This window comes from Antechinus flavipes, chromosome 1, assembly GCF_016432865.1.
Source record: "Antechinus flavipes isolate AdamAnt ecotype Samford, QLD, Australia chromosome 1, AdamAnt_v2, whole genome shotgun sequence".
NCBI lineage: Eukaryota > Metazoa > Chordata > Mammalia > Dasyuromorphia > Dasyuridae > Antechinus > Antechinus flavipes.
Genome location: NC_067398.1, coordinates 269,996,930 through 270,009,093, shown reverse-complemented (window position 1 = coordinate 270,009,093; position 12,164 = coordinate 269,996,930). Strand labels below are relative to the sequence as shown.

At 33.3% G+C, this 12,164-nt stretch overlaps 1 protein-coding gene across 2 annotated transcripts in view; it reads right to left on the bottom strand.

Moving 5' to 3' along the window:
- Positions 1–644: 644 nt before the first annotated feature.
- Positions 645–12,164, bottom strand: part of HSDL2 (hydroxysteroid dehydrogenase like 2) — a 41,950-nt gene continuing 30,430 nt past the window's right edge. Inside the window, exons 7-12 of one of the 2 annotated variants that reach the window (XM_051961260.1) lie at positions 11,623–11,817; positions 10,448–10,522; positions 9,572–9,643; positions 8,195–8,347; positions 7,607–7,735; positions 645–1,448 (exon numbers count right to left, since the gene is read on the bottom strand). In XM_051961260.1, coding sequence (XP_051817220.1) covers positions 1,336–1,448; positions 7,607–7,735; positions 8,195–8,347; positions 9,572–9,643; positions 10,448–10,522; positions 11,623–11,817 — 737 coding nt within the window. In that variant the 3' untranslated portion in view covers positions 645–1,335. The remainder of the gene's footprint in view (positions 1,449–7,606; positions 7,736–8,194; positions 8,348–9,571; positions 9,644–10,447; positions 10,523–11,622; positions 11,818–12,164) is intronic. The other variant, XM_051961268.1, reaches the window with a different exon arrangement.

The window sequence follows — 12,164 nt, the reverse complement described above, 5'->3', positions numbered from 1 at the left end:
CTAATTTTTTTAAATTAAGAAATTATCTTGAACGTTGTCATAACTAATGACCTGCTGTTCTCTTTGGTTGATGCTTTTTCCTCTTTCATTGTTTATTTTCTAACTCTTTTGTAGGTTCAACCCTCTTTTGTGACAAAATCAAGCAAAAAACAGACATAACATGTTCTCTAAAACATACAAGATTCTATTCTAATCATATCTATCATCTCTCCTTTGGGGAGGACTGCATGCTTCATTATCTGTTCTCTATAACCATCACTGACTTTTTAGTTATTCAGAATTCAATACCTTTTTAATGACTTGTTTTCATTCATATTATTAATATAGTTATCATGCATACTGCTCTTTTGGTTCTATTTATACTTTGAATTAATTGGGTTGTACTAATTTGCCCATGTTTCTACAAATTCCTCAGCCATAATTTTTACTAAGTAATCATCATCATAATCATAAATATTTCAATCATTCCTGCCCCTCTTCCCCCCAAAAAATAAGAGTGGTCAATCCATTTTGTTTCCAGTTGGTTTTTTTTTTTTAGGAACTTAAGAATATTCTGGTTTACACTGGATCTTTATTTTTATCTTTGACTAACCTATTGGGGTATATGTCTCTATAATTAAAAAAAAAAAAAAAGGAAGCAACAATTATATAGACTACGTGAGAAAGTTTATTTCAGAGCATGTACATATAACATAAGCAGAACTGATATTACAATTAGTTGATTTACATTTAAATTGTCTTCTTGTAAGATGTTTTGCACCAGACAAGAAAGTCAATAATAACCAACAAAAAACCCCAGAACATTTTAAATTTCATTAGCTGTTAACATTACTGATGATATTTCCTTAAAAATATAACTATTTAAAAATCCAAAATATCAGCAAAAATTTTCATTAATCCAAGGTTTTAAAAACCCCTCAATTTTCAAATGAATTAGCTTGCTTATACTATCTAGAATAAAACTATAAAGATATACAATTTTGACTTCTGATCCTTAAAGATCAAATACAATTTTGTGCACCGCAAAACACCCAATCCTGAACAAAGAGAAATTTCTCTGGTTTATACTTAGTGAAAAGAAAATTCAGCCAGTTGGTTTGGTAGATTCAGTATTTCTCTGTTAGAATATATAAGAAACAATAATATCCTATGGTTGCATTTAACTAAGCCAGAACCATTTTTGCTTTCTGTTTTAATTATTAAGTTATATTGACATACAAATCAAACATGTTTCTTCATGATAGGCAAAACAAGGTGAACAGCCGAATTTTAAACAATGAGTTTTTACTCTTTAAGGCCAAATGGTCTACATATGGAACAAGAACTCCATTCTTATTACAGTCTGGAGTTCATCTGAGTCATCAACCTTTCCAACTTGATTGCTAGAGCCATGTTACCTTTAATCTTCAACTTCCCTGACATGAATGCCATTGCTGGCTTTAGTTTTCCTGAAACAGAAAAGAACAAAAAAAACAAAACAAACAAACAAAAAAAATCAAGTGGAAAAAAAATGGACATTAATTCATTTGCACATATGCTTACTATTGCTATAATTATTTGTTACTGAAAGAATCTACTACAGTTCTACAAAATTCCTTATATAGGTAGGTGCAGAGATGTTATCCTTATTTAAAGCTAATTTTATAACAACACAATAACATTCTCCATTCCTTGGACCAGAAGTTAACTGGGGCTTACAGAAAAGATAAAACTAAGAAACAATAATGATCAGAATCTGAACACTAAGCGAGCTTAATATGCTTAATCATTGAAATAAATGGTTATTAACTAAGACATAACTTTTGTAGTTTTTAAAAAAATATATAACAAAGTTTAAAATAAAAGTATTTAAACTTTAAAATAAAAGCACTTAAAAAGAAATACCTTCTGTGAGTCAGATAACTGATTAGGTGGTAGGAATACAAAGCCAAACCAGTTTCTATCTTCAAGGGGCTTAGATATTAATTTTTTTAATTGGGGGAAGGAAAGATTGTTGGAAGAAAGAAAATTACATTAATAAATATATAAAACATAGGAAAAGAGCACAGTGAATTATTAAGGGGTCAGAGATGGTTTTCTTCTGGAATACTATAGGACCCAACCTTCACAGTGCAGCAGGAAAAGGTTAAAAACATTCTGAAAAAGGATTCATAGGTTTCATTAGACTTGCTGAAGGAATTTATGACCTCTCTCCCTTGAAAAGATTAAGAATACGTCTTTAAGGGGAAGCTAGATGGTGCAGTGGATGGAGCACCATACCTGAAGTCAGGAGGATCTGAGTTCAAATCTGGTCTCAGATACTTTATACTTCCTAGCTGTTGTGTATACAGAACTCTCAAATTCTAGATTAAAGAACCGAATTCAAATACAGCCTCTTGCTCTTACTAGCTATGGGACTATGGGCAAATTATAACTTTTTAGAGGCCATTTTTTTTTAATTTGGAAAATTGAAGTAGTATTTTTAAAATTTTTAACAAAAAGAAAAAGAAAATGGAGAGAATAATTTTTAACACTACAATTCAGAGAATTATTGTGAGGAAAATACTTTGTAAATTGTAAAGTGGTAGATCAGGAGGTCTTTTTGACCTCCTTTGTGAGAGTTGGACCTCATTCTCAGAATAATACTTTTAAATGAGTAAAATAGATAAGACTAGAAAGGAAGTCAATTATATTGAAATACAGTTTAAAAAGTATTTTAATGAATATAAATTGTTTGCATTTTTGTTTTTCTTCACGGGTATTTTTATCTTCTGAATCCAATTCTTCCTGTGCAACAAGAGAACTGTTTGGTTCTGCACACATATATTGTACCTAAGATATACTGTGACATATTTAACATATATAAGACTGCTTGCCATCTGACGGGAGGGGATGGAGGGAGGGAGGGGAAAAGTCGGAACAGAAGTGATAATGTAAAAAATTACCCAGGCATGGGTTCTGTCAATAAAAAGTTATAATTATTAAAAAAAAATTAAATTAAAAAAAGTATTTTAAAACTGAGATTCATGGATCCCAGGTTAAGAACTCCTAGATACTAGGAATTATTAGTTAATGAGATGCTAGAAACTATTTTACAGTGGATATAGTGGAAATTAAGTTAGATAAGAGTGTTGGGTCTGTGGAACAGGAAGACCCGAGTTCAAATCTGGCTTCAGACATTAGCAAGTGACCTGGAACAAATCATTTAACCTGTTTGCTTTAATTCACTGGAAAAGATAATGGCAATCCATCCTACCCCCTCACCCTCAGCTGTCATGAAAACTTCATGGACATTATTAGGCATGCTGTGATCCATGAGGTCATGAAGAATCAGTTATGACTAAACAACAAATCAAACAAATGAAGGGGAGGAGGAATTTACATTTACAGAGATAAAGATAATGTAACTCTAAAATGGGAAAAATAGTCAATGTATAAATGTATAAAATAAGGAACACATCTAGTCTACAAAATGAACTGGTTTTCAAAATAATTCAATGTACCATATAATATATTCTGTATATATTCAAATTTCAATTCATTTAAAAAGTTTAATGTCTCCAGAAGTAACATTTTGTCTTAGATGTTTCTGCTAATCAAAAATTCACCAAAATGTCTTTCAAGAATTAAAAAAAAAAAATTAGCATAGATGAAGTCATCTTTAACTTGTCCTCTATTGATCAAAGGAGACAATTTTACTTGATTAGAAGTAATGTTGATTAAATGCTTACCAAATTATTCAGCAAGCAATTATTAAATGTCTACCATATGCTATATGTAAAGGCTTTGTGCTAGGCAAAGATGACAAAAAGACAAATATAGTCTATGCCTTTAAGGAGCTTTTCTTTTCTAGGAGAGGAAACAATACATATCAATACAAAATATAATCTAAATTAACCAGGACACAGAAACATGTTTTCTTACCTCAAGATCCTATAACCACTGGGCAGCTAGGTGGTGCAGTGAATAGAGCACCAGCCCTGAAGTCAGGAGAACCTGAGTTCAAATTTGATGTTAGATACTTAACACTTCCTAGCTGTGTGACCCTGGACAAGTCACTTAACCCCAATTGCCTCAGGGGGAAAAAAAAATCCTATAACCATATAAATAAAGGAGAAAAGTGGGAGGAAAGAGGAAGAGAGAATGGGAAAAAAGAAAAAGGAATCTTAATTCTATGGCAAAATTCTTAATTTGTCTATAAACTATGTAATCTTGTGCTCTACTCAATTGGCCCTTATTATTCAGTCTAAGTGAGCAAATTATTTATAAGATATATGAAAATAAAAATGGGCCCCCATTATAAACTGATAAAAGATTATCATATTTACAAAGTGTGCTGTATACTGAGTTCACAAGGATACATACTAAAAGTGAGATGAAAGGAGTAAGTGTCCTGATCTCTCTCTTAATTAGTAATCAAGTAATTTATATTTTCATTATAAGTTACTAAAAGGACATATTTATAGGATTTTAACTAACTTGCAAAAAATTCATAATCAAGGGTATGTAAAAAAAAATCTCAAAAATTTCACATTTAAAAAACTCAGCTTTTTAAAAAGATCAGAAAAATTACATACAATTTGGATCAAATATATTTGTAGATTACAGCTGAAAAAATAATGCTTATCTGATTAAATCAGAAATTCTAGCTTTGGTTCAAAAGCAAAACTTACATAGAGCTAGTATGTGAATTTTACAGTGAATTATAAAGATGCAAGCAGAACACAAAAGCTTTAGGTCTAATAAATACTATAAAACTCCTAAAACTAATTTTTCTCCTAACTCCTCTGTGCTCAAGAACACCACTCTCTTATCATTCATGTTTCAATTCTCACTGATTCTCATATCTAATCAGTTGCAAGGTCTTGTCCCTATTACCCCATCTCTAAGATCTCTCATTACCATATCTCTCCATCTACACATCATATTACAATTGTGTTAATTTAAGTCCTACTGCATTGGGGCCATTTACTGGCCTCCTAATTGGTTTCCCTGTCTTAAGTCTCTCCTTTCCACTCTCTAATCCATCCTTCACACAAGCTACTAACTTGGTATTCCTAAAGCCCAGATAGTCTATGTTGTTCCTCTGGCTCAGAAAGTTTCAGTGGCTCTCTACTGCCTCTAGGACAAATATTATTGACCCTCATAATTTAGCCAAACTGGCCACATGTGTTGTTCCTTGTAGAAGACAATCTATTCCCCACCCTCTACATATTGCACAAATTTTGCTCCCTGCTCTTCATTTCCACCTCTAGGAAGGAAATCTTAAGATTCCTTTAAGTCTCAGATCAAATGTTACTTCCCACAAGAAGTCTGTCCTGACTCCCACAATTCAGTGATACTTTCAATTCTCAGTTACTTTGAAATTATTTTGCATATGTATTCCATTTGCTTATCTGTGTACATATTTACAGACAGTAGTATTTAAACTCTTTGAGGATAGGGTACTTCATTTTTGTCTTCAAATCCTGAGCACCTAGAGCACAGTGCTGAACACACAGGAAATACATGTTGAGCTGAAATAAAAGGAACTGCATCTGTCTATTACAATATTTTCATAAGTGTCTGACATGTATACATATATTGTATTTAACTTATACTTTAATATATTTAACATGTATTGGTCAACCTGCTATCTGGGGGAAGGGGTAAGAGAAAGGAGGGGAAAAATTGGAACAAAAGGTTTTGCAGAAAAATTACCCATGCATATATCTTGTAAATTAAAAAAAAAAAAGTAAGTGTCTGAAGTTGCTTGAGTTCTAATTGTGGGAATGCCCCATAGAACTTGGAGACTCTCACTATTACATAAACATAAGTCTCTAAATGAGTGTACACGATGTAAGTGAGTTTTTCTGGCATAGCTCTAGAATGGATCCTGAATTAAATCATCTCCTCAGGAACTTTTCTGTTAATCTCAGATATAAATGGCTTAGATTAGCATAAGAAGCTCAGGAGTTTCAAAGACAGGCTGACATTGGGGTGTTCTTAATCACAGAAGTAGCTATACCTGAATGTTCCCCAAGACATTCCCATTTCTCTATAAACAGTTCTGGACTAAGTTCAATATTTCTGTGGATCAAATTGCTGTTGAATTAAGTGTAAGAATTCTTTTTAAGACTATAGTGCTTGAACAGAAAATTTAATATATAAGAGTTAAACATCAAAGATTAATTTCAAGAGACTCAACAAGGACAAATTATTTGTTTTCTACATGGAAAGGTCTAATTGTTTAAAATACATTACTGATTGGATAAAAGAAAGATGAGGAGAGAACTGAGTGTGATGTGACTCTAGAAGGCAAAACTATTTAGGAAAAAATAGCAATAGTAATTATGCTACACAAATGAGGTGCAATAGCAGGAACCAACACAGGGATTATTCTGAAAGCCTATTTGAATCAGGAATGAGTTAAAGGAAGAATATTTATATTGTTCCTCAAGTACTATTATCAAAAAAAGATATAGTACCCTCCAAAATCTATTAAGAAATAAGAGAGAATGGAATAATATAAGGTGGGTTATAGAAGGGTGTGTAAATCAATAGGAATGGGAGTGTAGATTAATGGGAAAAGGACAAAGAGGGAGGAAAAATGGGGACACAATATAAGATAGGATAAAGGATGTTTAGAATAATGGGATTGGAATAAAGTGGGTAGATTAATAGGAATGGTATATACGAGGAGGGAAAGGATGGAAAAGGACAATGAATCCATGGAGAGTAAGGTGGGTAGGTTAAGTAACAGGTAAGTTAACAGATAGAAGTAATGTAGAAGAATTAACAGATGCGGGGGGGAAAAGATATATATAAACATAATAACAATGATCAGAAGAATTAAAAAAAAAAAAAGTAAAGGTATTGGTCTTAAACAAAGTCAGACTTATAAAAGATTCAACCTAAAGAGAAATCTAATTTCTGTCAGCCATATTAATACTGTTGTAGATGTATCTATACATACATACATACATACATACATACATACATACATACATATCATATTCATGATTAACTGCAGCTGGCTTGAGAGAAGGGGAGGAAAAGGAGGAGAAAAGGATAAAGTAAAAAATATATAGCAGAGAACAAAAGAAAACCTACAGCAAAGCCAAGAAAACATGGACAGTTACAAATACAATGTTTTCTATCATTATGTTTTCTTGAAGTGGAAATTTGTTGTTATAGATTTTGAATCCTCTTTGATGTTCTGCTGGATACAAGATAATGTTTCCTTTTTTCTTCTTTTTAAAAAAATTATTATTTTTTTTAATTTTGCATTTGTTTCAAATAAATTAAATTAAAAAAGACTAAACTTTGTTATCTCCAGTGGTCTGTTTCCCCCAAATATAATAAATAACTCACTCCTGTGTTAATCAAGTAGCATTCAGGACTGTAAAGAAAATGACTATAGTACAGGAACAGGGAAATGTAGGAGTGAAGGAGCAACTATATCCTAAAATGTAAGGATCCACAAATTCACTGGAACTCCCTAGACTTAAAAAGTTCTTATTTTATCTTTGATTACTAAGGAAGAGATTAAGCATGCACTTTAAAATTAGATTATATTCATATACTGGCTTAAAACACACACATACAAACACATATACACATTAGATAGAGTTATTTAGAAACTCACCTGAAAACATTTTCACAAAATCACTAGTGGTCATTGTCATTACCACATCTACCGGTTCACTAGGATGTCCAGATCCAGCAGTCCCACCATTGTTTTTAAGATCAAGGTACCAAGTTCCACCATCTTCACCTTCACAACATAAAGTCATAAAAATTATGTTTTCTTTAAACTTGACAAGGGACTAAAAAGGGGATCATAAAGGAGTTTAACGTTTTAGAATATAACTGCATAAATTGGCTTTTTGAAAAACATTTGTAAACAACATAATATCCAATTTAGAAGATCTTAAGTTATTTTTCTTCCCCTCAAAATTGGGCTATGCCTTATAATTCAGTAGTTTACTTTGTATTCCATAATTCTTAAGCAGCAAAAGCCTAAATAATCTTGCTTGGAAAATAATAGGTTAAAGCAGTAAGGCTTCCTTTGAAAAATGAAATCATGTCAAGTGGGATTTAAAAGTATATCCAATAAATTAATTATTAAGGAGATATCTATTGTTCTTGACTTTCTTTCACTTAGAATAGTAGCTGTTCAAGAGATATTTACTAAATTGAATTTAAGGCCAAAGTTAATAAAATGTATCCTTACCAGAAAGTTCAAACATATAAACTGCCTGAGTAGCTTTCACAATATCTTCACTGAGAGCTGTCTTAAGAATCTTAAACGTTTCTTCAACTGCTCCAGCAGCTAATTTTGGTTGTTGCAGATACTGTTTCCAATCTTTTGCTGGTGGAGCTGCATCTGTAAGAAAGTTGGTAATGTATGCACTTCAAATCTCAGCAACACAAGGCCAGAAATTTAGCATTAGTTAACAGGTACCTATCAAACATTGTACATATGATGCAAACCTATGTTTACAGTTTGACCAAAGCCTGTGACCTAAAGTGCATTACTTAGTCCATCTAATGGACACTAGAAGATTAATAAAATGATAACATCTAATAACTTTACATACCCCCAGATTGTTCCATTTGAAGACATCAGCCACTCAGAGAATGATTAGAAATAGTTCTGAGATGCTTTTGTTTAATAGGTTCCCTATGATATCACCACCACCTATCAACTGGAGGAAACAACAAAATGCTTAAATTCAGTTTAATAATTCAACTCAACATTTATTAAGTGCCCAATTATGTTCTGGGAGATGCAAAGTTGAGATAAGATATTACTCCCCCACCCACTCCCACCCCACACTGAGAAGTAGCAAGGCACAGTGGATAGAGGGCTGATCTTGGAGTCTGGAAGAACTGGGTTCAAGTCCTGCCTCTGATAAATGCTAGCTGTGTGACTTAACCTCTCAGTTGGTCCCAGGCAACTCTCTAAGACTAAAAGTTGCAGAGGAATTATCCATTGACATCAGTGCAAAGGATTTCCATACTAGGAGTTCCCTACACTGATGCAATGAATCACAGATCTGGACCAAAAAGAAAAATAAAATTTACCCAATGGCAAAAAAGCAGACTTGACCTTCAAAAACAAACAAGAAGGCAAGACCCTACCTCTTGCAAAGGGGACTTCCCTTGATGGATTATGGGAGAAGGGATAGGAAGATGGAAAGTTAAAAGATCAACATAGCCTCAAATGTATGAATATCAAATACTTCAGTGAATAATTATAGTTATGGTTGATATTTATGAAGTGCTTTAAAGTTTATGGAGCACTTAAGACTATGTCATTTGATTCTTATGATTTTGAGGTAGATGCTATAAAAATTCCCATTTTATAGATGAGAAAAGTGAGGCTCAGAGAGGTTAAGTCACAGGATCACAGATCTAAAGCTGACCTTAGTGACCACCTAAGTCCAACCCCCCTTTCATGTTACAGAGGACCTGGGGACTAGAGCGGTTCGGTGCCTTATCTAAGGTCACAGAGCTAAATCCTGCTCTCTATCCACTATACCACACTGACTCTCAATTATGTCACGCTGGATACCCTACAATGTCTGATGGCAAAAGCACTCATTACCTGAACGTTTACCCGCAAACTGGTTACTTGAAAGAACTTTCTCCTTCTGAATACCAGATGTCCAAGTTCTAACTAGGGAAGAAATCAGGAAAAACTAATATACTGGAAACTTGTTATAACTCTTCACTAGAGGAGAACTTAGCAGGGGAGATGGGGTCCCTCTGGGATCCCTCTGGGATTTACTTAGGATTCTTTTTAAAATAAGTTACAATTAAACCTCATTATTGGGCTACTTTACCTAACCCATCCCATGGTATTGACCTTGAGAACAGTGTTATAACAAGGCTCCAACACATTCTGATGTTACCCAATTCTTCTCCAAAATAAAGCAATCAGAGAGTCAATAATAGGAAGAAAAACAAAAGCTAATTGTGATGCTATAAAGAGCACTGTGTTTGTACCTCCCTAATGTACTTATGATGTGTATTTTCTATTATGGTTATTTGCATACATGTCTTATCCTCCTACTAGACTGCAAGCTCCAAGAGGCAGGGACCTTATCTTATCTTAACTATGCATCTCCCCCAGAGCCTAGCACAGTGCTCAGCACACAGTAGGCATTTAATAAATGTTTGTTGAGTTGAATTGAACTGAATTTTCCAATCAGTTTTCTTTTTTAAATGGCTGCAAGGATAATATTAAGGGTCTCTGGCTTTTTTCTGTCTGCAGCCGGTAGGAGGAAAATAAAAACCCTTCTTTGCCTAGGGGGCTGGGGGTGGAGTTTAAAGGATCCTAATTATTTATCCTGTATCTTAACTTATCAAGAGTTTTTACAGCAGAAGCTGGTGTCACTTTAAAGGGCAATTATTTTATTTTAGACTACATCTACATATTTGTATCATTACAAACCTATAGAAAATACAATCATCATCTTACCTTGTTGTTTTTCCACTTCCTTGGTAACCAATTCAGGATATTCATCCACAAAGAAATCTGGTAATAAAGGGTGGCCTAAAAAAGTAATCCAAAACCAAACTGGTAAATAAATAAAAATAATTTCATAAAATTTGGAGACACTGATCTTGTGTCCCAATCCTAGAGGGGCTTATTCTTGGTTAGTGGACATAATTAGAAAATATAATGATAAACTAACTCCCCAATAAGATGCTAGTAACAAATATGACTTAATGCATTATTTTGCCTAGAAGTATCCAGCATTTTCACATAGCTTGGCATAGAGTAGGTGCTTAAAAATGCCTGTTAACTGGTCAACCAACAGTGCTATATAACTTTATAAGGAATTTCTCGAGGACCACAAGATCTTAAAATCCAACTGATTGAACAGATTGAGCACTTGATATATAAGGCACAGTGCCTCCTACATCTAAGGGAACTAAGGGGTAGAATTCCTAGGCATGAGAATGGGGAAACAGATTAGAGCAGAGGGGTCTTCACAGGGCTATGTAGATCACATGAGGGAGTGGATCATCATTTTTGCCTGACACAACAGTCTTGTCCTTCCCCAACAATATACTAGAGATGAGGGAAATTTTCAGAAAGGTTTCATGGCCCTTACAAATTTGAAAAAAGCACTGTCCCTAATAAAATGTCCCTAAATAAAATTTCTATTCCAAAAATCTGAGACAAATTTGAAAATTTAGCCTTTATTTTTCATATTGAATAATTTGAATTCTGGTGTTTAGGCTAGGAAGGGACAATTGAGGAGCTATGAGACAACAGCCTTCCAGTATCTGAAGGTCTCTTATGTGGAAGAATTGGATTTGTTCTATTTGGACTCAGAGAGTTGACCTGGAACAATAGATGGAAGTTCCAAAGAGGTGAATTTAAATTTGTTGTCAGAAATAAACCTTTCTAATAAACCAGAGCCAACCAGAAATTGGTATGGGCTAACTTAGGAGATGGTGAGATCTTCTTCACTTATGGTTTTCTAACAGAAGTTGGATAACTATTTGTTGTTATATTGTAGCAATGCTTTGTTTTGAACATATGTTGAGCTAGATAACTACCAAAACCTCTTTCAATTTTAAAATCCTAGGCTTCTGATTCTGATAATATTATCTGACTTTTAAAGCATTACAGATAAACTTTACCTGGTTTAACTGCATAGACATCAAAATTTTTAATTCCTTCTTCCTTTAACAGATTTTCATCAATAATAAAATTGCCAGTGAAACTTTTGGGTTTGCTGAATATGGAATATGCAGCATCGGCAATGATGTCAGCTTTTCTGCATTGGCTTTCAATACCGGATCCTCCTAACATATCCATAGCAGCAGTATGTATGGCTATTCAAAGCAAAAACAAAACAAAACAAAAACACATACACACCACACATAAAATTAAGTCACACAAACAGAATGTAAGAGTTGGCCCATGATCCCTCTATGATTTGTAAATTAGTTAAAAAAAAAAAGGACACAAAATCATGTAATACAATGATGATTGATGGTATATGTAATTTCATATTTTTGTATTTTATCATTTGCTGATATCAAGGATGGATATATATGCTTTAACTTTGGTTATTTGGAGCTAGAATAGTAATAAGCCATACTTCTTTAAAAACATTTTGCAAATAAGACTTAGCACTACTTTATATAGGACTTTTCTCTGTACTAAATACTCATCCCTC